Source organism: Panthera leo, chromosome E2, assembly GCF_018350215.1.
Source record: "Panthera leo isolate Ple1 chromosome E2, P.leo_Ple1_pat1.1, whole genome shotgun sequence".
NCBI lineage: Eukaryota > Metazoa > Chordata > Mammalia > Carnivora > Felidae > Panthera > Panthera leo.
This window is the reverse complement of record NC_056693.1, coordinates 12,844,460-12,868,889: the sequence shown is the minus strand read 5'-3', so window position 1 is coordinate 12,868,889 and position 24,430 is coordinate 12,844,460. Positions and strand designations below refer to the sequence as shown.

General features: G+C 53.6%; 2 protein-coding genes across 9 annotated transcripts; one reads left to right on the top strand and one right to left on the bottom strand.

Annotated features, from left to right (window-relative positions):
• Positions 1 to 664: 664 nt before the first annotated feature.
• On the bottom strand, positions 665 to 19,590 carry CD177 (CD177 molecule). 7 transcript variants are annotated; one of them, XM_042918496.1, is made up of 13 exons: positions 19,362 to 19,590; positions 19,189 to 19,200; positions 18,807 to 19,062; positions 11,916 to 12,070; positions 7,152 to 7,343; positions 6,433 to 6,573; positions 5,722 to 5,907; positions 4,672 to 4,791; positions 4,358 to 4,474; positions 2,511 to 2,648; positions 1,657 to 1,842; positions 1,389 to 1,523; positions 665 to 1,135 (listed from the first exon to the last, which is right to left on the bottom strand). In XM_042918496.1, exons 5-13 carry the CDS (start codon positions 7,186 to 7,188, stop codon positions 915 to 917), a joined length of 1,281 nt encoding a protein of 426 aa, XP_042774430.1. In that variant the 5' UTR covers positions 7,189 to 7,343; positions 11,916 to 12,070; positions 18,807 to 19,062; positions 19,189 to 19,200; positions 19,362 to 19,590; the 3' UTR covers positions 665 to 914. The 7 variants fall into 7 exon arrangements, with proteins under 7 accessions (XP_042774430.1, XP_042774429.1, XP_042774432.1 ...); XM_042918495.1 differs by having other exon boundaries at positions 18,807 to 19,196; XM_042918498.1 differs by lacking the exon at positions 7,152 to 7,343 and having other exon boundaries at positions 18,807 to 19,200; positions 19,362 to 19,588.
• Positions 19,510 to 22,851, top strand: TEX101 (testis expressed 101). 2 transcript variants are annotated; one of them, XM_042918502.1, is made up of 6 exons: positions 19,510 to 19,598; positions 20,164 to 20,265; positions 20,404 to 20,547; positions 20,665 to 20,859; positions 22,174 to 22,302; positions 22,461 to 22,851. In XM_042918502.1, exons 2-6 carry the CDS (start codon positions 20,202 to 20,204, stop codon positions 22,670 to 22,672), a joined length of 744 nt encoding a protein of 247 aa, XP_042774436.1. In that variant the 5' UTR covers positions 19,510 to 19,598; positions 20,164 to 20,201; the 3' UTR covers positions 22,673 to 22,851. The 2 variants fall into 2 exon arrangements, with proteins under 2 accessions (XP_042774436.1, XP_042774438.1); XM_042918504.1 differs by having other exon boundaries at positions 20,032 to 20,265.
• The last annotated feature ends 1,579 nt before the right edge of the window (positions 22,852 to 24,430 follow it).

The following is a 24,430-nucleotide window of genomic DNA, read 5'->3' as shown; positions in this document are numbered from 1 at the left end:
AGAGAGACAGGGCACGAGCGGGGGACGGACAGAGAGAGAGGGAGACACGGAATCTGAAGCAGACTCCAGGCTCCAAGCTGTCAGCTCAGAGCCTGACGTGGGGCTCAAACTCATGAACCGCGAGAGATCATGACCTGAGCCAAAGTCGGCCGCTTAACCTACTGAGTCGCCCAGGCGCCCTTTTAGCCTGAGATCAGAGCGCCTAAAGGCAGCCCTCTCTCGACCTCCCCCACCTACCCTTCTCCCTACAGAGCCCAGTAATGGTAATGACTTCTCTTCGCCCTTCTCGGGGCCCAGGGGGACGACAGAGACCCAGTGAGATCAGCCTCAGGAAACTGCACCAACCTTTTGTTTCTCTACTCCGCACAAACCCTAAGTCAAGTTCCTCAGGCGGGCTGAGCCCCCTTTTGTGCTGAGGCCCTGCCTGCTCAGAGAGAAGCCTCACGGGTTGTAGTGCAACGCCTCCTCTCAGGTCATGGTGATGCCCAGATTCCTTGGGCCGGAACATCCTGACGCCCCTGCTGCCACTCAGTCTGGAATGAGGCACGGGCAGCAGGCCGGTGAAGGAAGGGCTTGAGATGGTGAATCTCTCACCGAGCTCCTGTCCTCCCCACGTCAGATCTCTGCAGGTCCTGCCCTCCCCTGTCATAGACAGACCCCAGCATTCAGGGAAAGGACGACGCCTTTATTATCGGACACAAGTGGCCACTCCTTGACTCTCCCAGAGGGCAAGTTCAGCCGCTCCCAGCAGCGTGTTGTTATCAGGTCACGGAGGTCTGTGGGGATGTCGAGGGATGATCATTCATGGAGAGGACAAGGAAATCATTCAATGCCCAAGGCTGTTTGGTTATGAGGTCAGAGGGAAAGTTGGCTCGGGGAATCAGCAAGGAGCTGAGAATCATCGGGAAATGGGCTCAGCAGAGAGGCATCCCACACCAGAGGGCTAGGGACAAGCCAAGTCCCACCACCCAAGCCAGTAGGCGGGTGGGGACAGCTCCATCTTGGAGAAAGGGCTCGAGCGGTTCCTCCGAATTCTCAGCCACGGAGAAGATCCCAATTTTCTGTGTATGGTTCAACAAGGAGCTGGAAGCTTCGGTCACGCAGCCCTGAATATGTATTTTAGAGATGATCCCACCTAGAGAGTGAAGATTCAGTCAGAGAGGTTTCAAAGGACCATACCCTTAAATTCCTGAGACCCACGGAATCCCAGCCCCCTCAGATCAGGAGGCCGGGCTTAGTCCCCTCCTCCCTCAGAGCTAGAAATCTGAGTTCCCAGGCCCCTGTACCCTCAGACCCATGAGTCAGGGCCTCAAGCACCCTCCCACCTCAGAACCACGGAATCCAGGCCCTCAACCCTGCATGCTTGGGACCTGGCCATCAGGACTCACCTCCATAGAGCCTAATGTAACCGCTGTAACAGTGAGTCGTGCCGTTAGGGCATGTAACGTTTTCCGGGTTTTCTGGGCACGGGGTAGAGCCCTGCACACAGATGGGACACTGCAAGTCTCCCGGGGTGGGGGCAGCTGAAAAGTAGAGAGAAGGTTGGGGCGCACGGCTCTGCTCCTAGCTGTAGCCACCCTCCTCGATCCCCAGAGTCTCTGTGCCTCCCCATCTCTCAGTGTCCCCAGTCCCACCCGGCCCCCTGGGATTCCATACCTGGACGAGGGAGAGAGTTCAGTAGGACGCTGGTACTCCTGGCCCTGTTGCACCTGTTGGAGGAGCAGAAATGGGCATAGGAGGCGACCAGCACTCCGGGGGGCCCCGAATGTATGGAGACAGTCGGGGCATCCTGCGTCCTGCCCTTGGTGCAGCCTTTGCTTTCCACTATGACTGAGCTCTGTCCTGAGGGGTGAGAGAGAGCAGAAGCTGGGCTGGGGGGAGTCGGGCTCTGATGAGCCAGGGGCTCCCTGACGCCCGGCAGGCGGGTGGAGGGGTAATGCCAGTGCCTGATTACAGGGCACACGGAGTGTAGGGTGAAGGCTGGGGCCAGAGCCAGCTCTGTGGCGTTTTCGTTCTTCCTCGAATGTCACTCGCTCGGTACGGCCTCCCAAGAGCACCTGTTTTCCAACGGCAGCCTTCACCTCGCTCTCCCTGCCTCCTTTCCCGGCCGGGTTGCTCTTGTCTTCACTCCCATGCCTTACTCTGCTGCGTTTGTATTTCTCGCTGCCTCCCCACTGGCATGTAACGCTGGAGGAAGGAGGATACGAAGGATCCACGGTGCCACCAACAGTGCCTGGCACGCGGCAGGCGCTCGATAGACCTCGAGTGAGACCGGTGAGGTCACTCTGTGCCCGCTCCGTCCTCCGTCTCCCTCACGTGGCCTCTCGCGAGGCAGCAAGGGCGGTACTATCGCTGTTGTCACTTTGCCCCGCTCCCAGAAGGGGGAACCCAGGCACAGAAAGAGGAAGGCAGGCCTGAGCGTGAGGGGAACCAGGCAGGAAGCTGGGGGACCTGACCCAGGGCGGGGAGACTCGGGAGCCCAGACTCGCCCTCTGCTGCAGCCCACGCACCTGCGTCTACCAGCAGAAGAGTCTCCTCACACACCTCCCCAGGGTCACAAATCTTGTGAGCTGTGGTCCACCTGATGGGCATCCGAGACAGGTTTCGACCAGTGTGTAACTCGCTCCCCCATTCACAGGTCAGAAAAGCTGCAGAGAAGGAGTTGGCAGGGTCCGTGTAAGCCAGGGAATCAGCCACACCTTCCCTCCGGGTCCCATGCGTCCCCGAGGATTTCTCCAGGTGACCCGGCCACAGAGTCCTGCCACCTTAGATTTAGGAGGGACCTTGGAAGTCGGAGTCCCATCCACATCCTTCGCCCTGTTTTTGCCCGAACGTCTGCAGGAGCCTTTCTCCACGATCCTTGAGGAAGGCTATTGGGCGTGACGGGGACAACGGCTCCACTTCCTGTGTGGCACTCAGGGCTCTCACCTGGATGAGGAGGGGAGCCTGCCCCCATAGATTTCTTTCAACTGAGAAACCCTGTGTTCCGGAGCTAAATACTCAAAATGCCTAGGGCGTACGGAGCCTTTACTCTGCGTCTGAGCCACCCCCCCAGCCCCCCTGCGGCCACCGGGATTACCTCAGTTCCTCACAGCCACCTCCGGCCACCATCATCGCCCCATTGTCCAGGTGGGAAAGAGGGCGCCTGGGTGGCTCAGTCGGTTAACTGTCTGTCTCTCGGGTTTGGCTCCGGGCGCGATCTCACGGTTTGTGGGATCGAGCCCCGTGTCGGACATCACCGAACCCGCTTGAGATTCCCTCTCTCCTCTTTCTCTGCCCCTCCCCAGCTCCCTCTCAAAAATACACAAATAATCATTAAAAAAAAAAAAAAAAAAAAAGATGGGAAACAGAGGCAGAGGACTCGTTAAGTAGCTTGCCCCATGTCCCACCACAGGTCACTGGCAGAGCTGAGCTGGGAACTCAGGTGTTCTGGCTCCTCAGGTGGGGGCCGGGGTGGGGGGTGACGGCCGTCCTCAGCTACCTCGGCCCCTGCGCCCTCAGGAGTCCCTTTGAAAACCATGAGCCTAGACCTTCTCTTTGGCCCTCATGTGGCCAGGAGGGATGTGTCCCTTGAAACACCTGGGCTGGCGAGGCAGCATCCACACATGCGACCTTCGCCACAAGCCCACGAGGGAGGCCTGCTCATCTTCCCACCACGCAGACGACCAAATCACCCTCTGCTGCCTGCCCCGAGCCCGGACCCGCTTCTCTGGGCCCCGTCCTCCCCATCTTGGCCAAAGGCAGCTGCTCCGGTAAAACATTGCCGTCATCCTCGACAACTGCCTTCCTCTTGGGTTGCACCCATCAGGAAATCCTGTGGCTCAAGCTGCAAACCTACCTCCAGAACCTGACGGCTTCTCACCATCTCCACTGCTTCCGCCAGGCCCGGGACCACACGTCCTCACCTGCTCCCCCACCCTGATTTCCGGCCCACGCCCCCAGCAGCACCCCTCGTAAGGGGAAAGCCGATTCAAGCTCCTCTGCTCAGAAGGCTCCATCCCAAAGGTCCCCATCCCTCTCTGAATAAAACTGTAACTCCAAAGACCCACACAATCTGGCCTTAATAAACATTTAGAGGGGGCGCCTGCGTGGCTCAGTCGGTTCAGCATCCGACTTCGGCTCAGGTTGTGATCTCGCGGTTCGTGGGTTCGAGCCCCGCGTCGGGCTCTGTGTCAACGGCTCGGAGCCTGGAGCCTGCTTCGGATTCTGTGTCTCCCTCTCTCTCTGCCCCTCCCCTGCTGTGCTCTGTCTCTCTGTCTGTCTGTCTCTCTCCCTCTCAAAACAAAACCAAAAACCAAACATTTAGGTTACCAGCGGGTCCTTGCGCCCAAGGCTGCGCTTCTCTCGTGACACTCACCGTTAGGGCTGCAGTCCTCACTCACAACGATGGACCCGATTTCCCGAGTCCCATTAAGCACGTTGCAGCCTTCTTGGGACATGCATCCTTGGACTCTCAGAACGGTGAAGACACCCCCTGTGGACAGGGGCGGGGAGGGGGTGAGGGAGGCTTTGCCCTTGGGGGAGGGGGGATGGCGCGGCTCCCGGAGGCCAGACCCACCCTTCTCAGGTCTCGGCTTCCCCTGGCACCCACCAGAGAACCAGATCTTGGTCTTCAGACCCTTCCCCCACCACCGGTTTTGCGCCCCACGGGGACCTCCTGTCCTGGCTCACCTCCCCTGAGCTGGATTGAGCCACGGTAGCAGTGCGTGCTCCCGGCCGGGCAGGTCATCTTTGTCACAGACTCGCAGTCCTGTTTAGACAAGCAGACTGGACACCGCAGGGAGCCCGGGCCTGGGGAGGGGACGGAGGGCTCTGGATTTGGATGGGGACCTACGACTCTCCACCCTGGCTTTGCTGGTCCCAAGGAGCGACCTCCCCAGTCTCCCACCGGTGTGCCCTCCCAGGCTCCTCTCTGCAGACACGCCGGGGAATCAGGGGCGGGTGGTAAGGGAAAGAGCAAGGAAGGAAGGGAAGGAACCAGAGGACCGTGGAGGGGCGCCTGGGCCCGAGTACAGGAGGGGGTGCGGTGGGGGAGGGGTGCCCTGGGAGGAACCCAGGTGGTTCACCCCCCGGGGTCCACGAAACAGTGCGAGAACACCAGACACCTATGTTCACAAATGATTCCAGAGAGAAGAGAAACACAACACGTGGCCCCAGACCTGACTGGTGACACAGGGCAGGCAGGGATAGGAATATAGTCAATGGCGCTGTAATAGCGATGTATGGTGACAGGTGGGAGCTACGTTTGCGGTGGGCACAGCGTAAGGCCCAGAGTTGTCCAATCCCTGTGCTGTACGGCCGAAACTAACGTCATGCTGTGTGTCAGCTCGAATTAAAAAAAAAAAAAAAAAATGTCACGGGCCAATTTCACTTTGGAAGAGGGAATGCCAAAAGCCTAAATAAAACGTGAGTGGGCCAAATTCTGAAGAGAAAAAGAAACAAGGAGGAGAAAGGAGCAGGCGCCAGGTGAAGGCCATGCTAGGTGCTCGAACACCAGGAAATGAGTGCGGTTTGCTGCTCAGGAGGACGGGAGAAGGGGTGCTGAGGGAGGGAGCCGCAGGGGGAGTGGACAGGGAGGAGGGAGGGAAGAGGGAGCTAAACGGAGGGTCCCTCTGTGCTCACGTCTGCCCCTCAGCCCTGCTGCTCCCGGCTCCCAGTGCTCCTGACAGCCCCTCTCGCCCCCTGTGCCCTCCGGGTCCCGCCTCCCCACGCACCCCGCACCTGCGGTGGAGGGCAGGGCCCAGAGTGGGAGGGTGGTGGACAGGTTGTTGCAGTTGTCTTCCTGGCGGCACACGTGGGTGTAGGAGAGGACGGAGAGGCCGGGGCCTGCCCTGTGCTCCGTGATGCGGGCATCCTGATTCCCCACCGGGGTGCAGCCCTTGGTGAGTACTATGTTCACTTGAAGTCCTGCACCGAGAGAGAGAGGCAGGCCCTGGACCCCTGGGTCTGAGGGAGGAGGGCCCGGGGGCCCTGGACCCCTGGGTCCGAGGGAGGAGGGGCTGGAAACCTGGACCCCTGGGTCTGAGGGAGGAGGGGCTGGGAGCCCTGGACCCAGGAGGGAGGAGGGGCTGGGGGTCTGAATCCTGGGTCTGAGGGAAGAGGGACTAGAAAGTTGGATCCCTGGGTCTGAGGCAGGAGGGGGCTGGGGGCCAGAACTCCTCGGTCTGAGGGGGGAGGGGCTGGAAACCTGGACCCCTGGGTCTGAGAGAGGAGGAGGGGCTGGGGCCCTGGATCCTGGGTCCTAGAGGGAGGGTCTGATGGTAGTCTGGGGTGAGAGGCTGGAGAGGCGACTGGGCGCCCCAGGGGCTGTTCCTGCCAAGGAGGGGACGGCTGCTTGGCTGAGTCCCTATACAACACAGGACTGGGAAGGGAGGGATGTCTCTCCCAGGGAAGGGTGAGAGTCACCCTTGAGGCCCACGGGGCTCTTCTCACCGTTGTCAATGAGGATCAGCGTGTCTTGGCAGCCCCAGCCGTTGGCACATACCTCGTGGTCCGCCTTCCACCGAAGGGGCATTTCCGATACATTAATCAGAAACTCACGTGTCGCCCTCTGACAGGTCAGGGCCTGCGCTCCTGAGACGGGGAGAGAAATCCATCTGAGCCCATCCTCCGGGAAAACGCCCTCCCAGGTCGGGGTCCTCACTCACGGGGCAACACGAGGGTGGCGCCCAGGAGAGCCAGCTGCAGCGCAGGGCTCATGGTCAGGGCAGCTGGGACTCTGGCTCCTTCACCTTCTTCTGGGGGCCCAGACCTTTTATATCTCTTCACACCCCAGGCAGCCAGGAAAGGGCGGGAGGCAGGGCCTTGAGAGAGGAGGTCTGGGCCCACCCTCTGAATCTCACTGGATGAGAAATCCGGATCCTCCCTCCTTCCCCGGACCCCACCCCAGCAATCAGAAACATCCGGGCCCCCAGGCCCCACTGGTCCAGCCACTCCGCCCCCTTTTCTCCGGAGCCCAGCTATAAGGCTGCCCTCCCCCACCCTGTCTCAGGGTAGTTTGGGAAGGCGGTTTCCTCACTGCAACCTGGCCCCACGTGGGGAAATAGCCCAACAGCCCATGAGGACATTGTTGGGTGCGTACTGGCTACTCTCTACTTTAACCTCTGCCCAATGCGGATTCTGGCTTCTCACTTCTTTCTTCCATTGTTTACCTTTATGTTCCCTTCTCCATGATTTTCCCTCATGCATTTCTCTTCCGCTGTTCTCCCCACTCGTAGCAATCCAGGCCCGCGTCTCCACCTCCCGGCCACCCACCCACTGGGGAGCTGAAGTATGGCGAGTGGAGGGGTTGTAGTGGAAAGTAAATCTCTGTCCATGACAGGATATTCCTTGACAACACGTTTCTTTGCCAGAGAGAGATGGGAAGGGGGATGTACTAGAAAAGCAGCTATTCAGAAAAACAGCCTCAACGCTGTGCCTTGTAACGTCGATCTATTTCTTTTTTTTTATTTAGCTTTTTTTTTTTTTTTAATTTTACAGATAGAGTATGAGCAAGGGAGAGGGGCAGAGGGAGAGAGAGACAGAATCTCAAGCAAGCTCCACGGGGAGCCCAATGCGAGGCTCAATCGCATAACCCTGGGATCATGACCAGAGCCGAAATCAAGAGTCCCATGCTCAACCGACTGCGCCACCCAGGCGTCCCAACGTGGGCCTATTTCTGTGGTATAAATAGTTCTGCCATGTCTGATTTCAAGCTACCAGTCATTTAACACATAGCTGGAAACATTCTGAAATATTTAACAATCGGCTTTTGCAAGCCTGTACAAACCAGCTCTAGCACGCTGGGTAGGAGGGGGCCGGGGAGGAATAAGGGCTATCTGCCCCTGTGTGTATGAGGAAGAGGAAAGTGGGAGGAGCCGTAGCAGAGGAGAAAGAGACTAACGTGTAACTTACAACTCTATGTTTATTTTTGACATCTTTATACATTCTAGTTCACGTTTAAACTTTGCCACACAGGCAGAGTCACATCTCCCCATCTCTCAGTGCATCGACACTACCAATGGGGCATACAATGAGTGTTCAATAAATACTGATTGGATAAACGAATGAATGAATGAATGCGCGGTGAAAGATGGCGAGAGAGCCATCACTACGTCTGTACGGGTTGTGGGGCCGTAGAAACACCACCCCCTCCCCAATGAGTCACATTGTTGCTGTGGGAATAATGGCGCCCTCTGGAGATGCGCATGGCCTGAAGCAGTGTTTCTGAGTGAGCAGGGGAGGGGCAGAGAGGGAGGACAGAGGACCCAAAGCAGGCTCCCCACGGAGAGCGGAAGCTCCACGCGGGGCTCGAACTCACAAACTGTGAGATCATGACCTGATCTGAAGTTGGGCCCTTAACCACCTGAGCCACCCAGGCACCCGCCTGAAACAGTGTTTCTGGAGGAAGAGAAGGAAGGGTGGGCAAAGAGGCACATAGGGTCATAGGTAGTCAATTCGATGTCTTGCTTTTAGTCAACATATATTTATTAAAGCTGGACTCTGTGCAAGGCACCATCCCAGTTGTTGGGGATTCAGGAAGACCAACAAGAATGAGGCCCAGCTTCTGCTCAGCTCACGCCTGATCGAGAGAGATAGACATGGAGCAAACACATGAGCATACACACACACACAAATGGTGCTGGGTGCTGGGCAGGGTGAAGACCAAGTGATGTGAAAGTTAAGTGACTGAACTGGGATCAGGGAAGGTCTCCAGGAGGAGATGGCCTGTGAGCTGAGAGCAGGATGAAAAGAGCTTACCATGGAAGACATGCACGAAATGCATTCCAGGCAGAGGCAAGAGCAGGTGCAAAGGCCCTGGGGTGGGCCCATGCCTGGTTTATGGAGAGGATTAGAAAGAAAGCAGGCGGCTAGGCTGGAGCAAGGAGGAGGGAGGGAGTGGGTGTTGAGAGTGGCAGGTTGGCAGGGGCCTGGCAAGGCAGGACCGAGTCAGGATATTAAGGCAACCTTCCTGGGAGTCCTGTGTATTTCAAGTAGCAAGTGCAAGGCTGGGCGTGGAGCTATTTAGCAAAAAGGCTTACAGTTTCGGGTGTGTGAAACTCTGTTTGCTACCAGGCCGGATCTTGTCGCTCCCTGATTGTGTAGCCTTGGGTCATTCCCTTCCCCCCGCCTCCCAATTGCTTCACCCTCTTCCGTACAGAAAGGGTGATGATTATCCTCAGCTCATGGGTTGTTCATAGACCTGGGACTTCACAAATGAAGGGGGAGGCCGGATCCATTTGAGAAGGACCCTGCAATGCCACCAGGGGTGTAGACAGTGACTGATCCCCTGTACCAGAAAGACTGGAGGCTATTTATCCGGGGCAGCTGGGCACCGGTCAAAGGCAAATAAATGCTCAGACCTTGCAGGGATTATTTGGATGATGGCTCTGGGTGGACGTTAATCCCCGCCATGAAGGAGGTCGGCTCTCCTGCTCTGTCCTATAACATGGTTCAGAGGGACCCTGATCATCTGATTTTCCACAGAACATCACACTCACCCACTGCATTGATGGATTTGTGTTATTGACTCGGACACAGTGAACAAGAGGTAGCAAACACCCTTGATGATTCAGTAAATGAGACGTGTGTAACAGAGGGTGAGAGATCAACGGGGCCACATCCAGCAACCCCATCATATTGGTGTAAACCCTGGGGCCCCATAGGTCTAGGGCATGTCCCCAAACAGCAGCCCCCCCGTATCCGCGGAGGATACATTCCAAAGCCCCCAGTGGATGCCTGAATGCACAGTAGTTCCAAGCTCTCTGTATACTGTTCCTTTCCTACCTATACATACCTATGCTAAAGTTTCATTTTTTTAAGTTTATTTATTTTGAGGGGTTGGGGAGGGGCAGGGAGAGAGAGAATCCCAAGCAGGCTCTGTGCTGCTAACCCAGAGCCCAACACGGGGCTCGAACCCACGAACCGTGAGATCACAACCTGAGCCGAAATCAAGATTCAGACGCCTGACCGACGGAGCCACCCAGGCACCCCCCACGCTAAAGTTTAACTTATAAACTAGGTGCAATACGAGATTAACAACAATGACTAATGTTTACATAGGACAATCATAACAATATACTGTAAGAGAAGTTATGTGAATGTGCCTCTCAAAATATCTTACTGTACTGGGCTCACCCTTCTCTGTGTGATGATGTGAGATGATAACATGCCCCCGTGATGAGTCAGGGGAATGACCGGGGGGCTGAGACAGGGTGTTAAGCGAGGACCCGACCTTCTGACACTTTTGAGGGAACCCACAAAACCGCCAGTTTTGAGTAGATCCTAGAGTAGGAAGGGTCTGGAACGAAAGTCATATGACCCAACAGACCCAACGGCTTTGAAAAGTTTCTGTGACAGAAAGAGCTAAGAGGATAAGTGAGAAAGTCGGGGTTTGGGAGCAAAGGGTACGTATGTCTCCTTTTGCAAATAACTATCCTCCGGTTAGAAAGCAGCTCCTGGCTTATTACTGCATCCCAGGGGAGTCTGGCTACTGGCCTGTGGGACACCAAGGGCGTTGTGACCTGCACTGCACGTCACCTGCCGGGTGGTGTCTGAGCTACCAAACCGTGACCCCGGCCAGGCACGGGGGGCAGCCACCACCCAGGGAAAAGGTGCGTATGGGATCAGGCTCTCACGGGGTGGGGGGCACAGGTGAACGCCTCGGCAGGTGGCTCAGGTGCCCACGGTACCCGCTTCTGCCGCCCGTCCCTCCACACGCACCTGCGGGTTCGCGAGGCTACTCTGTGATCTGTTTACAGAGAAGGGGTAAAACAGCCCGGGTTTAAGGACAGATCTGTACGGTGGGCCGGGGCCAGGCAGTGGGTAGCTGCTGGGTTAGCACGGCACTCGGGTGGCCCTGGAAGACGTAGGGAAATCCTGCAGGTGGTGAAACGTAGTATTCACTGAGGGCTGCGCCGTGGCAGTGGGCCAGGAGGCCCACGTCCCAGAGCCCAGGGCAGCCCCCGGCCTCTGCGTCCATGTGTCCTGACAACTACTACAAGAAGCTGCCCACACCCTCCAGCTCTGAACCCCCTACACACACACACACACACACACACACACACACACACACACACACAGGTGCCCAGAGAGTTCAGCCAACATTCCTCTCTGTGGATGGGAAGTGAGTTCATGCAGGATTCCAAGGTCTCCCTGAAGACCCCAGAGGACTCAGACCTCGTCCTTGCCCCAAAGGGGCTTCCAGGAGGAGGGGAGACATCAGAGATACAGGTGGTCATAAGGCTGTGGCAAGGTGCCTCGTTAGCGCAGTAGACAGCGCATCAGTCTCATAAGGCTGTGGCAAAGGGAGTCTGGGAGAGCTCAGGGGAGGAAGCTACTGATGTCCCGGGTAGGGGGGAGCATTAAGGAGGGCTTCACAGAGGAGGTGACCCGTGAGCTGTGTCTTACAGATAAGCTGCAGTTTATTGGCAGAAGAAAGGATGGTAACAGGCAGAGGAAACAGCACGTGAAAGACCAGGAGGAAAGAGCAAGGCTGCTGTTTTCACGAAGAGTCTGCCTGAGGGGCGCCTGGGGGGCGCAGTCGGTGAAGCATCTGACTCTTGATCTCGGCTCAGGTCGTGATCTCACAGTTTGTGAGTTTGAGCCCCGCATCCGGCTCTGCGCTGATGGCACAAAGCCTGCTTGGGGTTCTGTCTCTCCTTCTCTCTGCCCCTGCCCCCCTTGTGTGCTCGCTCTTTTTCTCAAAATAAATAAACTTTAAAAAAAAAAAAAGGGGTCTGCCTGAGAAGGGATCATCAAGAGGATGGGGTGCAGCTGGAACTGGGGGTGATTACGAGTTTTCCAGGCAGACAAGGTGGGTGTGGGCAACAAAGGGAGAGCCATTCTAAGCAGAAGGAACAGCAGTGCAGGGTCAAGGAGGCAGCAACGACCTTGGGAATGGCTAGCGGCGGGGGGGGCCGGGGCTGGTCAAGTACCTGCAAAGCCAGACCGAGGGGTCGGCCTGTCTCCGGAGGGCTGGGAGCCATGGAGAGTTGCCGAGCAGGAAGGGACACTCCGCCAAGGAAGCTTTCTGACCGCCCATCGCTTTTCCAGTTGGACATTCTCATCTTCCGGTTGCTCGGTGTTTGCTCTGTGGGGTCATCCGAAGGAACCGGCTGACGCCTGCACCAACACATTCGCCACCGTTGCCGCAGGAACGGTGCCACAGCCACCAATACTGCACTTTCCGCTTCTGTCACTGCCACCACCAAGTGATCATTTGAGCAACTGTGAAATGATCATAGGACTGGCGTTACCTGTGCTCCATCGGACCCCCGGTCGAGCTCTGCCTGTGCTTCTTCCGTGTGGTAGAATCCCCCGCCCCGAATGCGGATTTGTTTCCTGATCCTACTGATTGTTGAATCGGTCACGGTCCCAGAAGGAAATGAACGGTACAACCCCAACTTGGGTGATTTGAGCAGAATTTATTAAAGAAACTGCTGCTTACAATGGTAAGGCTGGATCCAGGGAAACACAAAGGATGGGCAAGAGTTGGGAGCAAGCCTGTATTTTAAATATGTTGTCTGCTGTGACAATATATAACAGAGTCAGGACCACTGAGAACGTAGGTCAGGTTGCACACTGCACAAATGCTCTCCATCTAGGGGACGCGATGCACGTCATAGATATATAACCTGTATGAAAAGGCTCAATACTGAAACGGGGAGAAAGCTCCCTTCTACATAAATCTGCCTCTGAACATAAGGCCAAGCACCCTCATGGTGTGCTGGTAAATGTTTAACTGCTTCCCTGAGGGGAGAAATAAAAGCTCTGACTTGTAGTGTTTGCCTATTCCCATGGTGTAAATATTCCCACCATGACTGATTTCAAGTTACCACGATGTCACAGAACAGGGAGTTGGGAAGAAATGCCCCGTGGCAACCATCATATAATATTTCTACTTACAGATATAATAGATTTATAAAAATAACCTCAAGAACGTAAGTAATAGGGGCGCCTGGATGGATCAGTCAGGATCTCACAGTTTCGTTCGTGAGATCGAGCCCCACATCAGGCTTTGTGCTGTCAGGGACCCTGGGCTCATGACCTGAGCCGAAACCAAGAGTCAGACACTCAACCAACTAAGCCACCCAGGTGCCACTAACTATGTAAGAGTTTTAATTGAAGAGGTGAGTGTGTTTTCTGTAGCTATCTCCTGACACAGAGAGCTGGCATTTTATAGAATTCTCTTCGGCTCCTTGAGTTCCAGAGAGTTCCGGAGATTTGCGAACACTTCACTCAAAGAACCTAAGGTCTGAATTACCTGAGACCAAAGGGGAATGAATTCATTGACGCCCCTTTGCCCTCTTTACTATTAAGAATTTCCACCGAGTTTTTGATGGTTTTAAAAACGGAACCTCAGGAAAGATCGACTGTTACTTTTTTGACATCACTGAATAAAGTTTTAAACCCACACTAACTCTGAATGCCTCCTTTTGTGTTACTTGATATAGAAGTGGGTCGGGGCTATCTTTACAATGCCAAAAATGAATTTAAAAAGCCACAAATAAAAATGCCATGCTACCTGACTAGGGTTAAGCAAGCGGATACATAGACGCAATTTACTTTAGAATGGGGGAGCGGGGGAAGCCCCTTATCTAAGTTTGTGAATTCTGGTACAAACCTAAAAAACCTTCCAGGGGGCTATATGTAGAACAATATCCGAAGCTCACACAGAAAGGAAAACATTCAAATTCCAATAAACCAGAGCAGACAGACCTCAATGAACATATAGGACATTCAGTAGAGACCCCAGAAAAGTTATACCTTAGGAGTAGGGCTAAACTAGTCTATATCCATGCTAAAAAAATTTAAATATTCTACACTATTCTGTATTACATATTCTTAAATATTTCCAGATAGTAGCAATGAACAACTGGAAAGTGAAATATGTATTTTTTAAATACCACTTGCAGGGGTGTGGCTGGCTGGCTTGGTTGGTGGAGCATGCTACTCTTGACCTTGGGGTTGGGAGTTCAAGCCCCACGATGGATGTAGAGACTACTTAAAAATAAAATCTTAAAATAAAATTAAATACCATGGGGGGGCGCCTGGGTGGCGCAGTCGGTTAAGCGTCCGACTTCAGCCAGGTCACGATCTCGCGGCCCGTGAGTTCGAGCCCCGCGTCAGGCTCTGGGCTGATGGCTCGGAGCCTGGAGCTTGTTTCCGATTCTGTGTCTCCCTCTCTCTCTGCCCCTCCCCCGTTCATGCTCTGTCTCTCTCTGTCCCAAAAATAAATAAAAAACGTTGAAAAAAAAAAAAAAAAAAAAAAATTAAATACCATGGGGCGCCTGGGTGGGTCAGTCGGTTAAGCGTCCGACTTCAGCTCAGGTCACGATCTCACGATCTGGGAGTTCGAGCCCCACATCGGGCTCTGGGCTGATGGCTCAGAGCCTGGAGCCTGCTTCCGATTCTGTGTCTCCCTCTCTCTCTGCCCCTCCCCTGTTCATGCTCTGTCTCTCTCTGTCTCAAAAATAAATAAACGTTAAAAAAAAATTTTTTTTAAATAAAATAAAATAAAATAAAATACCATTTGCAGGGTGCCCAGGTGGCTTAGGCGGTTAAGTGTCTGACTCTTGATATCGGCTCAGGTCATGTTCTCACGGTTGTGGGATTGAGCCCCACATCAGGCTCCGGGCTGAGTATGGAGCCTGCTTGGGATTCTCCCTCTCTCCCTCTCTCTCTGCCCCTTCAGAGAGGAAGCATATGCAAAGGGCCTGAGATGGATATGTGCCTGCCATGAATCCAAGGAACAGCCCAAAGACCAGTGTGGGTGGAGAAGAATGAGGAAAAGCAGGGCAGAACATGCAGATGAGGAGGTAGGGGAGGCCAGATGCGAAGAACCTTCAAGGCCATTTCAAGTATTTAGAATCTTTCCCTCCCTCCCTTCCTTCCCTCCCTTCTCCTTCCTTCTTTCCTCCCTCCCTCCCTCCCTCCCTTCCTTCCTTCCCTTTCTGTAAAATGGGAAAATCCATTGGAAGGCTTTAAACAGAGAAGTGACACAATCTGGCTTATATTTAAACAGATCATTCTGATACCAGGTAGGGAATAGATCACCGTGGGGCAGGGGGAGGGCCTGTTGCAATACTCCAGGTGAACAATAGTGGTGCTATATGTGTTCTTAAAAAGAGGTCCAAGTTCCCTTTTATTTTATTTTTTTAATATTTTTTAAAATTTTGGGGCGCCTGGGTGGTTCAGTCGGTTAAGCGTCCGACTTCGGCTCAGGTCATGATCTCGCAGTTCGTGGGATCAAGCCCTGCATCGGGCTCTGTGCGGACAGCCCAGAGCCTGGAGCCTGCTTCGGATTCTGTGTCTCCTTCTCTCTCTGTTCCTCCCCTGCTCACCCTCTGTCTCTCTCTCTCTCTCAAAAATAAATAAAGATTAAACAAAATTTAATATTTTTTAAAATTTTATTTATTTTGAGAGAGAGAGAACGAGCAGGGGAGGGGTAGGGAGAGAGAGAGAATCTCAAGCAGGATCCATGCTGTCATTGCAAAGCCAGATGTGGGGCTCAAACTCACGAAACCGTGAGATCATGACCTGAGCCAAAACCAAGAGTCAGACGCCCAACCGAGTGAGCCACCCAGGTGCCCCCAAGTTCCCTTTTAAATCCAAGATTGAGGGACTCTGTGGTCAGGTCACCTGGACCGTGACTCGAGAATATGATCACCTTTGCAAGCCTGGAACCTGGAGGGACAGACATGGGCTGATCGCAGATGCTTCACTATGTCACGGTTCAAAGATTTCAAAGATGGGGCAGAGCTGCAGGCAGGTGAAATCCCGCAGCACCCCCTCAAAATCAGACCTAGTGCCTGGAAGCTGTCTCCCGTCACTCATCTCACAATGGAATCGGGTGAAAGGCTGGGACAGGAAGGGATGATCTCTGCACAGTCACCCACTGGGAGGCACTACATACATCCTGTGTTCACAGAACCTTGAATTCAGCTCACTGCTTGCTGGCTGATTTGGGATCCCCGAGCGCAGCCCCTGGGCCCCTGACTTGCTCCAGGGATGCCCCCTTGATCCTGTGTCTTCACACCATCCCTCACCAAGGCAGCCTCCTTGGGAGGCAAAGGCTGCATCGGGAATGATGCTAAGGCAGAAGGAATGACAAAACAGCACTGGGACCCCCGTGGAGCGCTATCCCACCCTCAACCACTTCGACTGCAACACAAATCGAACAGTCTGAGATAGCTTGAACTGTGTCCCCCCTCTTCCCAAATTCATATGTTGTGGTCCTAACCCCCAGTACCCCCAAAAGTGACCTTATTTAGAGACAAGGTCTTTACAGAGGCAATCAAATTAAGATGAGGTCATTAGGGTGGGGCCCAAGCCAGTATGACTGGTGTCCTTTTTTAAAAAAAAAATTTTTAATGTTTATTTATATTTAGAGAGAGAGAGCAGGGAGGGGCAGAGAGAGAGAGAGAGAGACAGAATCTGAAGCAGACTCCAGGCTCTGAGCTGTGAGCCATCAGCACAGAGCCTGATGCGGGGCTCAAACCCACGAACTGTGAGATCATGACCTGAGCTGAAGTCAGACGCTTAACTGACAGAGCCACCCAGGTGCCCCATGACTGGTGTCCTTATACAAAGGGGGAAATCTGCACACACACACACACATAGAGGGCAGAGGATGTGAAGACACAGGGAGAAGACAGCCAGCCACAAGCCAAGGAGAGAGATCTGGGACAGATCCTTCCCGCCCACCCCTCAGAAGGAACCGACCCTGCCAGCACCTTGACTGTGGGCTTCCAGACTCCAGAACTGTGAGAGACAATACCCTTCTCCAAAACCAAAGCCTCCCAGGTGGTGGCACTTAGTTACTACGACCCCAACAAACAAATTCCCAGGCCAAGAGCCAATTTAAGATGATGTTCATGACAGAAACTAGAAGCCAGCTGTGGAACCGGGACAGAAGGCAGGACAAGTGCTAGTCAGAGGGATGGGGAGGGATGAGGGCACAGAGATAAGATTCTGGAGTTCGAAGCAGGTGGCTGTGTAGCTCCCAACCACCCTCTCTGCCCTCTGGTTCCCTCTGACCCCATTGGTCCCATACTGGCAGTTGTGACCGAACACTGGGACCCAGCCCCTCCCCCGTAGTTACACAGTGCTGCAGGGAACCGGAGCACTGTTAGAGACCGAGAGCTGTGAGCACTGGAGCCTGAGTCCTGAAAAGATGGGAGGGTGGCTCAGACCCCCAGGGCCTAAGGGACAGGGTCCTTGGGACCAGAACTACCTCTTCATATTTATACTCACTGTCCCTAATGTCTTCATTAATAACATATTAGTAATTATATTTAATACTAACTGTCCCCAATTGGAAGTTCTTAATATATGTTTACATAAAATTAAGAGCTTTTACTAACACCATTCTTACTGAGGCATTTTCTCTATTAAAAATAAATATTCATGGGGCATCCGGGTGGCTCAGTCGGGTGAGCATCTGACTCTCGATTTCGGCTCAGGTCATGATCCCAGGATCGTGGGATCGAGTCCTGTGTCGGGCTCCACGCTGGATGTGGGGTCTTCTTAAGATTCTCTTTCCGTCTCCCTCTGGCCCTCTCCCCCACTATCTCTCTCTCTCTCTCTAAAATATAATTAATTTAATTAATTAATTTAAAAAGTATTCATTTATATAGCTTTACTTCCAGAAGTAGTACCAATCCTGAAAGTTCACAAAGGGTACCTTATTTTTATGTTACATTTAGATGCTGAGAGTTGAGGTGGGTAGTGACTTGGGTTTCTGGGTCCAGGTGACAGTAGGCTGGGGGCAGGACCCCTGGGTCTGAGGGAGGAGGGGCTGGGGGTCTGGACTCCTGGGTCCAAGGGAGGAGAGGGCTGGGAATAGGGACCCCCAGAGTCCTGAGAGATGAGAAAACTCGGGGCGAGGCATCAGGGACCCCGTGTTTGAAGCGAATTTCTTGCTATCTTTTCTCTTTGCTCCTGGGGGTGGGATCAAAACCACAGTAAGCACTAAAAACTGCTTATCTCGTAAGTCTGCTCCTTGTTAAAAGGCATCAACCAAGACGGTCCCTTCGTTTACTCTAAGAACCGCCAAACGTTCCAGGGTATTCCGACCAGACAGTGTGGACAGAATAGCCAGGCTCCCCACCATCATAACAGACAGACCTCCTCCCCTGAAATCTGTGGACTCTACCCCCCAGACTGGTTGCTGGGGCAAGGCTGGGACTGGCCATGGCCCTGCTGTAAGGTGCTTTATTCTTCCTGCCTCCTAATGATCCCAACCCAGCCTGTCCTGTAGTCCAGGACTTAAAGGCATCTGACACCTAATTATTTCTCATCCCATGAATCACATGCCTCTTCTTAGTGTTTTGAACGTTAAAACGTGAAATAATTAGAGCTACACTATAACCTAATGGCAGCTTTTTTTTTTTTTGTCCTGGATTAATCTTTGAAAACATTTTTGGGGGTGCCTGAGTGGTTCAGTCGATTAAGCATCCGACTCCGCTCATGTTGTCATCTCACAGTTGGGGAGTTGGGGCCCCACGTTGGGCTCGCTGCTGTCAGCAAGGAGCCCGCTTTGGATCCGCTGTGTCTCTCTCTCTACCCCTCCCCCACCCCCCAAAAAATAAACAAACATTAAAAAAAATTTTTGGGGGGTGGTTTCTAAAAGGTCAGAATACTCTTCCTAATCTAGACAAATTGTTTTCGCTTCACATTTGCATTAACTGTTCCTAGTTGTTTGAGTTCTCATTGTAGTATTTTCTCGATTCAAAATAAATACTCACTTACAGAAACAGCACCAAGTCTGAAAGCACAAAAAGGGCACCTTTGCTTCTTGTTACATACATATCTGGAAAGCTTACCTATAGACGAAATAGAATTTTCAGCCAGGAACAAGAAATCTGAATGAAAGGCACGTCTTAGTCGTGGCAGTGGCACGGCCACGTGGGTCGGCCATAACGGCAATCTGCGCCTTCAGAGTTGAGGCTCATGCACACATTCGGGGATGCTGGAAGGAACCCTGAAGCCGGCATTTCTCTCTTCGGCCTTCCAGAAGGCCATGGAGGGGCCGGTGCTGTGATGCGATCAGAAGGAGGCGCCCGGGCTGGGCAGGAACCACTGCAAGTGAGGGTGATGAGATCACGTTGCCTCCCAGTGCCTATGGCCACCGGGTGGGTGCTGGGGCAGGAGCCAGACCATTCGGACAGGGAGAGAACTTCAGTGGGTGATGGCCAAGGGTCTGACCTCCTAGCCTGGCTGGAGAAGCAGAGATGAAAAGGGTCAACGAGGCCACTTGAGGACGGGCTGCCCACCTTGCCTCGCACGACGCGTACCACAAACACCAGCTACGTACCTGGGCTCACACCCCACCACCCGCCTCCCGTTTGCTCGCCGCGTGCCAGCCTGCGCCTGCGCACCTCCCAAGACGGCCTCTTCTCCGGGGCCAAGGGGGTGCGGCCTTGCTTCGGGTTCATCCAATGAGCTCATCAGATGCTTTCACATCGACCAATGGGGCTTCGAGTGACCCGCTGGGCGAAGCTGGCCCCGCCTTCCGTGCTTCCGAGAGACAAAACGAAGGCCAAGTGGAACGAGAAAGCCGTTCCGGGCCGTTCCTTCGGCTCCTTTAGGATTCTTGTGAGATTATCCAAAGCCAGGTGGAATTTGGGTCCCTTAAAGAGAAAAAGGGGGGGGGGGCTGGGGATCCTGGGTCCTGAGGAAGGAGGAGGGTGGGCGCCAGGACTCTTGGGCCTGAGAGGGGAGGAGGCTGGGGGCCCTGCGGGAAATGGCGGCGGCTGGAACCCAAACGCCTGGATCCCTAGATAGAACAGGGCGGGGATCTCAGAATTCCGAGTTCGGGGGGCGGGGACTGGGGGCTGAGAATCCCCGGCCTCGGGAGAACGTAGGTTTGAACCCGGCCTCCCCAGTGTGCGGGAGCAGGGGCCTGGGGGCCGGGACTCCCGGATCCCGTGGTTGGAGGGCACTGGGTTGTTGACGTCCTCTGTCCTCGGGGGACAGCTGTTTGGGTCGGAGAGTTGCAGCTGCGGAAACTGAGGCGCAGTGAACGCGTTATGTGGTGCAAACTTGCAGGCTCGATCGGGACACGCCGACCCTGGAGGTCACGGTCTTCTGTAGCGCAGACGTGCCCGTACTTGCCAGACGGTCCCTGCAATCTCGTTTTCTGTGAGGCTGAAAAGCCCCCTCGTCTCTGTCAAATCACAGATCCTGAGCCGCGCTTCCAGCCCTCTCTAAAGGACGCCATGGGTACCCGTCGTGCCCAGAGTTTGTTGTTCCTCCTCCTCCTGGGAGCCCCCTCCTTGGCCTGTAAGAACGGGGGGGGGGGGGGGCCGGGAGGGGGAGAGCTGGTTCACAGGGGATGGATCGCTGGTAAAGGAGGGCTGACGGGGGGGGGGGCCCCACAGAGAAGAGCAGGCGCTCACCCAGATCTCCTTTTCTCCCCAGCGGTGCAAAACTTACATTGTCACAAGGGCGTGTTCACCAGTATAGAAGAGGACCCAAGCAGTATGTTTAACTGGACCACAGAGAAGGTTGAGAGTTGTGAGGGCGGGTCATTCTGCCAGGAATCCCTTCTGATGGTCAAAGCAGGTGAAATGAGAAAGGGCGGGAGGAGGGGTGAGTATGTCCGGGTCAGTGCTGCTCCCACCCACTCCCCGAAACCTCAGGCCCACCCTCCGCTTTCTTCCCCATCCCGTCTCCTAACAGGGACCAAGACCGCAGTTTTGGCCACTAAGGGCTGCATCTACGATGGGACGCAGGCGGTGACGTATGTCCAGCACTCCCCACCCCCAGGCATAATCACAGTCTCCTACACCAGCTATTGTGAGGATTCCTTTTGCAACGGCAGAAAGGACCTCCAGGAGCTCTGGAGGCCGGCGGAGACCCTAGAAGCCTCGAGAGGTGAGAGACGGGGACTCGGAGAAACTATCTGAGCCTCCTGCAAAGATGGTTGCAAAGATGGTTTGCCTCCTTTCTCTGTGTCCTCATTTGGCTCAGGCCCTTGGGGGGCCACACACAGAAAAAGAACCTCAGACCTTCTGCCAGGCTTTTTCTAAATGGTTACCTTGGGGTCTAAACGCTGCTCGGAGCACCGGGACGTCAACGAAGGCTGGGGTATAAGTTGGCTTTTGTGTTTATTAATTTTTTTTAATGTTTATTTATTTTTGAGAGACAGAAACAGCGTGCGAGCGGGGGAGGGGCAGAGGGAGAGGGAGACACAGAATCTGAAGCAGAATCTGCAGCTGACAGCTCAGAGCCCCATGAGGGTCTCGAGCTCAGGAACAGTGAGATCATGACCTGGCTGCTTAAGCGACTGAGCCACCAGGTGCCCCATGGCTTTTGTATTTATTAAGCAATAAAGTGTCAGTGGAGGTTTCTGAGCAGGGCGGGGTGGCCTAATCAGTCTGGCAGTTACTGCTTCCCCAGTTCCCCAATGTGGCCAATGTGGCCAATGTGGCCGGGGGCCTATAGCAATCTGGCCCTGCCTGCTCTCAGCTCACTTCCTTCTCTCTCCTCCCCCTTTACTGTGGTCCAGTGGGGGGAGGGGGGCTGGTATTCAAAATGCTTAAGTGTAGATACGGTCCTGGCCCAACCAGAATGGGTGCTGGCCATAAAGACGGACCCAGCCCTCCTGTGCCTACCAACCGAATGCCAGCCCTGCAGTGTCTCCCAGTCCCAGAAAGCCACCCGGCTGGCTCCCACCTCCGGGCCTTTGTCCTCGCCGATTCCTTTGCTACCCCACCCACCCCTCCACTTTCACGCAGCTAACTAACCTCTGTTCACCCTTCACCTCAACTCAGGTGTCCGCTCTGTGAAAATACTCAGCAAATTGTTCCGGAGAGTTAGGTTGTCCTCCATTCCTTTGCCATGATACCTTGGACGCAGTGCCTACTGAGATGTATTATAATTCCTGTCACATCCTTCTTCTCCTTCTAGACAAGGGTCCTCGATGGCAGGAACCGTGTCCTTTTCATCTCTGTCTCCACACCCAAGCACACAGTTTGGAAGTCACGTTGGATGGGTTCTGACAGCGAAGAAAAACAGTTGGAGAAGCCAGCGGCTGGGGGGGGCGGGGGTACGGGGTGGGGGGAGGTTGCAGTGATAGGTCGTGACTGCTGTGGTGTCAGCAGCAAAGACTTGGGAAAGGGAGGGAAGCAAGAAGAGACAACTCCAGAGGCCGGACACACCCTGATTGTCCCTCTGTTTCCCCCCCAGCTCCCAGTACATCAGTACCCTTCTACTGCCCAACCTGTGTGGCTTTGGGGACCTGTCTGACTGCTCCTTCCCTTCCCTGTCCCAATGATACAACTCAGTGCTACCAAGGAAGACTTCAGATCACTGGAGGTAAACTGAGCATCTGGTGGTTTCAGAGGCTGGAAACCCAGACATCTGAGTGCATCCAAGAGGTTCTGATACTCAGGGTTCTAGGAATGAGGGAGGAATGATTCCTCTCTGATTTCCCAAAACATCTATGTGTCTCCCCGACTTTTCTTCTTCCACAGGAGGCCTCAATTCTTTTTTGGAGGTGAAAGGTTGTACATCCATAACTGGTTGCAGGCTGATGGCTGGGTTCTTTACCATAGGGCCCATGTGGGTGAAGGAAGTTTGTCCGTACCAGTCTCTCCCTCAACCCCGAAAGACTGAAAATGGGGCCACCAGGCTTCCTGTTTCAGTTTGGAGGTTCGAGCTGCTGCTGCTGCTGTTACTGCAATAACTAACTTGTCCATTGTTCCCGTGGAGACACTTCTGGTCCTGGATCACAGGACACCTCTTTTGACCGGGAGCCTTCTGACTGCTGGTCACCAACAAGTTGAGATTTGAAGAAAGGAGCGTTCTTGTGGTTGTGTTTTATATTTCTAATAAAGTTTCTACTGTAATTTGTGTGTACCTCAAGCCTAGAAGTGGAATTTTAGTGCTGAAAGGGCCCTTAAAATTCATCGTATCCAACCCACACGTTTTGCAGAAAGGGAGGCAGAGATCTGGAAAACTTTAGTGAGTTTCTCACACGGATGTAGCTCTGGGCAGAGCAAGACCAGAACTTTGATACTTCGACCTAAAGTCTGGTTTTGCTTTTGCTTTATTGGTCACCTTCTCTTGCTGGCTGGGCAAGAGATCGGCCCAACCTTACGGCCACAGTTGGCTGTTTTGGTTCTAACATTTCCCTGGCAGGTATAGCAGAATTTGAAAAGTCAGACTCCAAATTCTTCCGTTACATAACGGGCCCCCTCTCCTATGTCCTGTCTCTTGCCCCTTTACATCATCCCTTCCCTTCTCTGCTGCCTACGTGATCATCCTCAGTGGGCAGAGGGAACGCAGGAGGCAGCTGGGGCCCAGCAGGGTATGAGGACTGGGGGCCTGGGACTCTTAAGACTTGTTTTTTGAGCTTCTCATGCTTGTTTATTTATTACTCAAGAACACATAAAACCCATCTTATAAAAGACTCCAATGACATAGGAGCTTATAGAGAAAAGTAAAAAGGTGGGGTAAGGGTAAGGAGGAACAGATATTTATTGTTTTATTTGAATAGCTTTATCGAGGCTTAATTGACATAGTCAATTGCACCAGGGGTGGAAGGAGACTTAATGTGAACGATTGACCCCTCCCACAAAGGACAGGGGAGTCTGGCCATAGTATAGTCCAGCCAAGTTCTTTCTAGAAAGTTCTCTGGTTCTAAACCAACTCTTTTTGAGTTAGAGCCCCACTCCAGCTAATTCTTCATCTTTGTCACTAGGCCTCCAGCTCCCCATTGTGTCAGTTTGCCAGTTTGCAGAAGAAATCACAAACAACTCAAATTTGTTCATGAGGGGACTTAAGAGTTTCTGAACGATAAGTATTCAGAGCCATGGCTGGCAAACGCCATCTAGAGCAAAAAAATAAAAATAAAGAAAATAAAAAACAAAAAAGCCAAGTAGACATTTCCCATAGGACAATGGCTTTCTGATGGCACTGAAGACAGTTACAGGAGAAATCCCTGAGTGGATGGAAGAATGACACCATTTTCTAAAAGCTGGCCTGTGGATTATTCTGGTATCTTGCAAATTATATGTATCATATGCCACAGAACTTCAGGCAGCATGAGCAAATTTCTCAGGGCACAAACCCAAGTGTGTAAACTTTCCAATAACATATTTAGGTAAATATACATAATATAAGAATATTACAATATATTATTTATTTTTAGGATACCTTTGTTTATCACGATCCCTCATCCAACCCAGCGGTAGGCAGAAACTCAACCAGTTTGAATAAACTCAGCCGCCCCGGGGTTTTCTCCAGTCACTTCCAATTTCAGCTCCGTCAGTTCAGGGCTTTCTCCCTTTCTACCCTCCTCACCCAGGGCGTGGCTACAGGACTGGTGGGAAGGAGGTGACGGTCTGGTTTTCGCCTCTCTGCTGCTCATGTCCAAGTTCCTGCAGTTGCCTGGCAGCTGGCTCTCGTTCCTGTTGGTGCCCACCGGGAACCTCCAAACCTG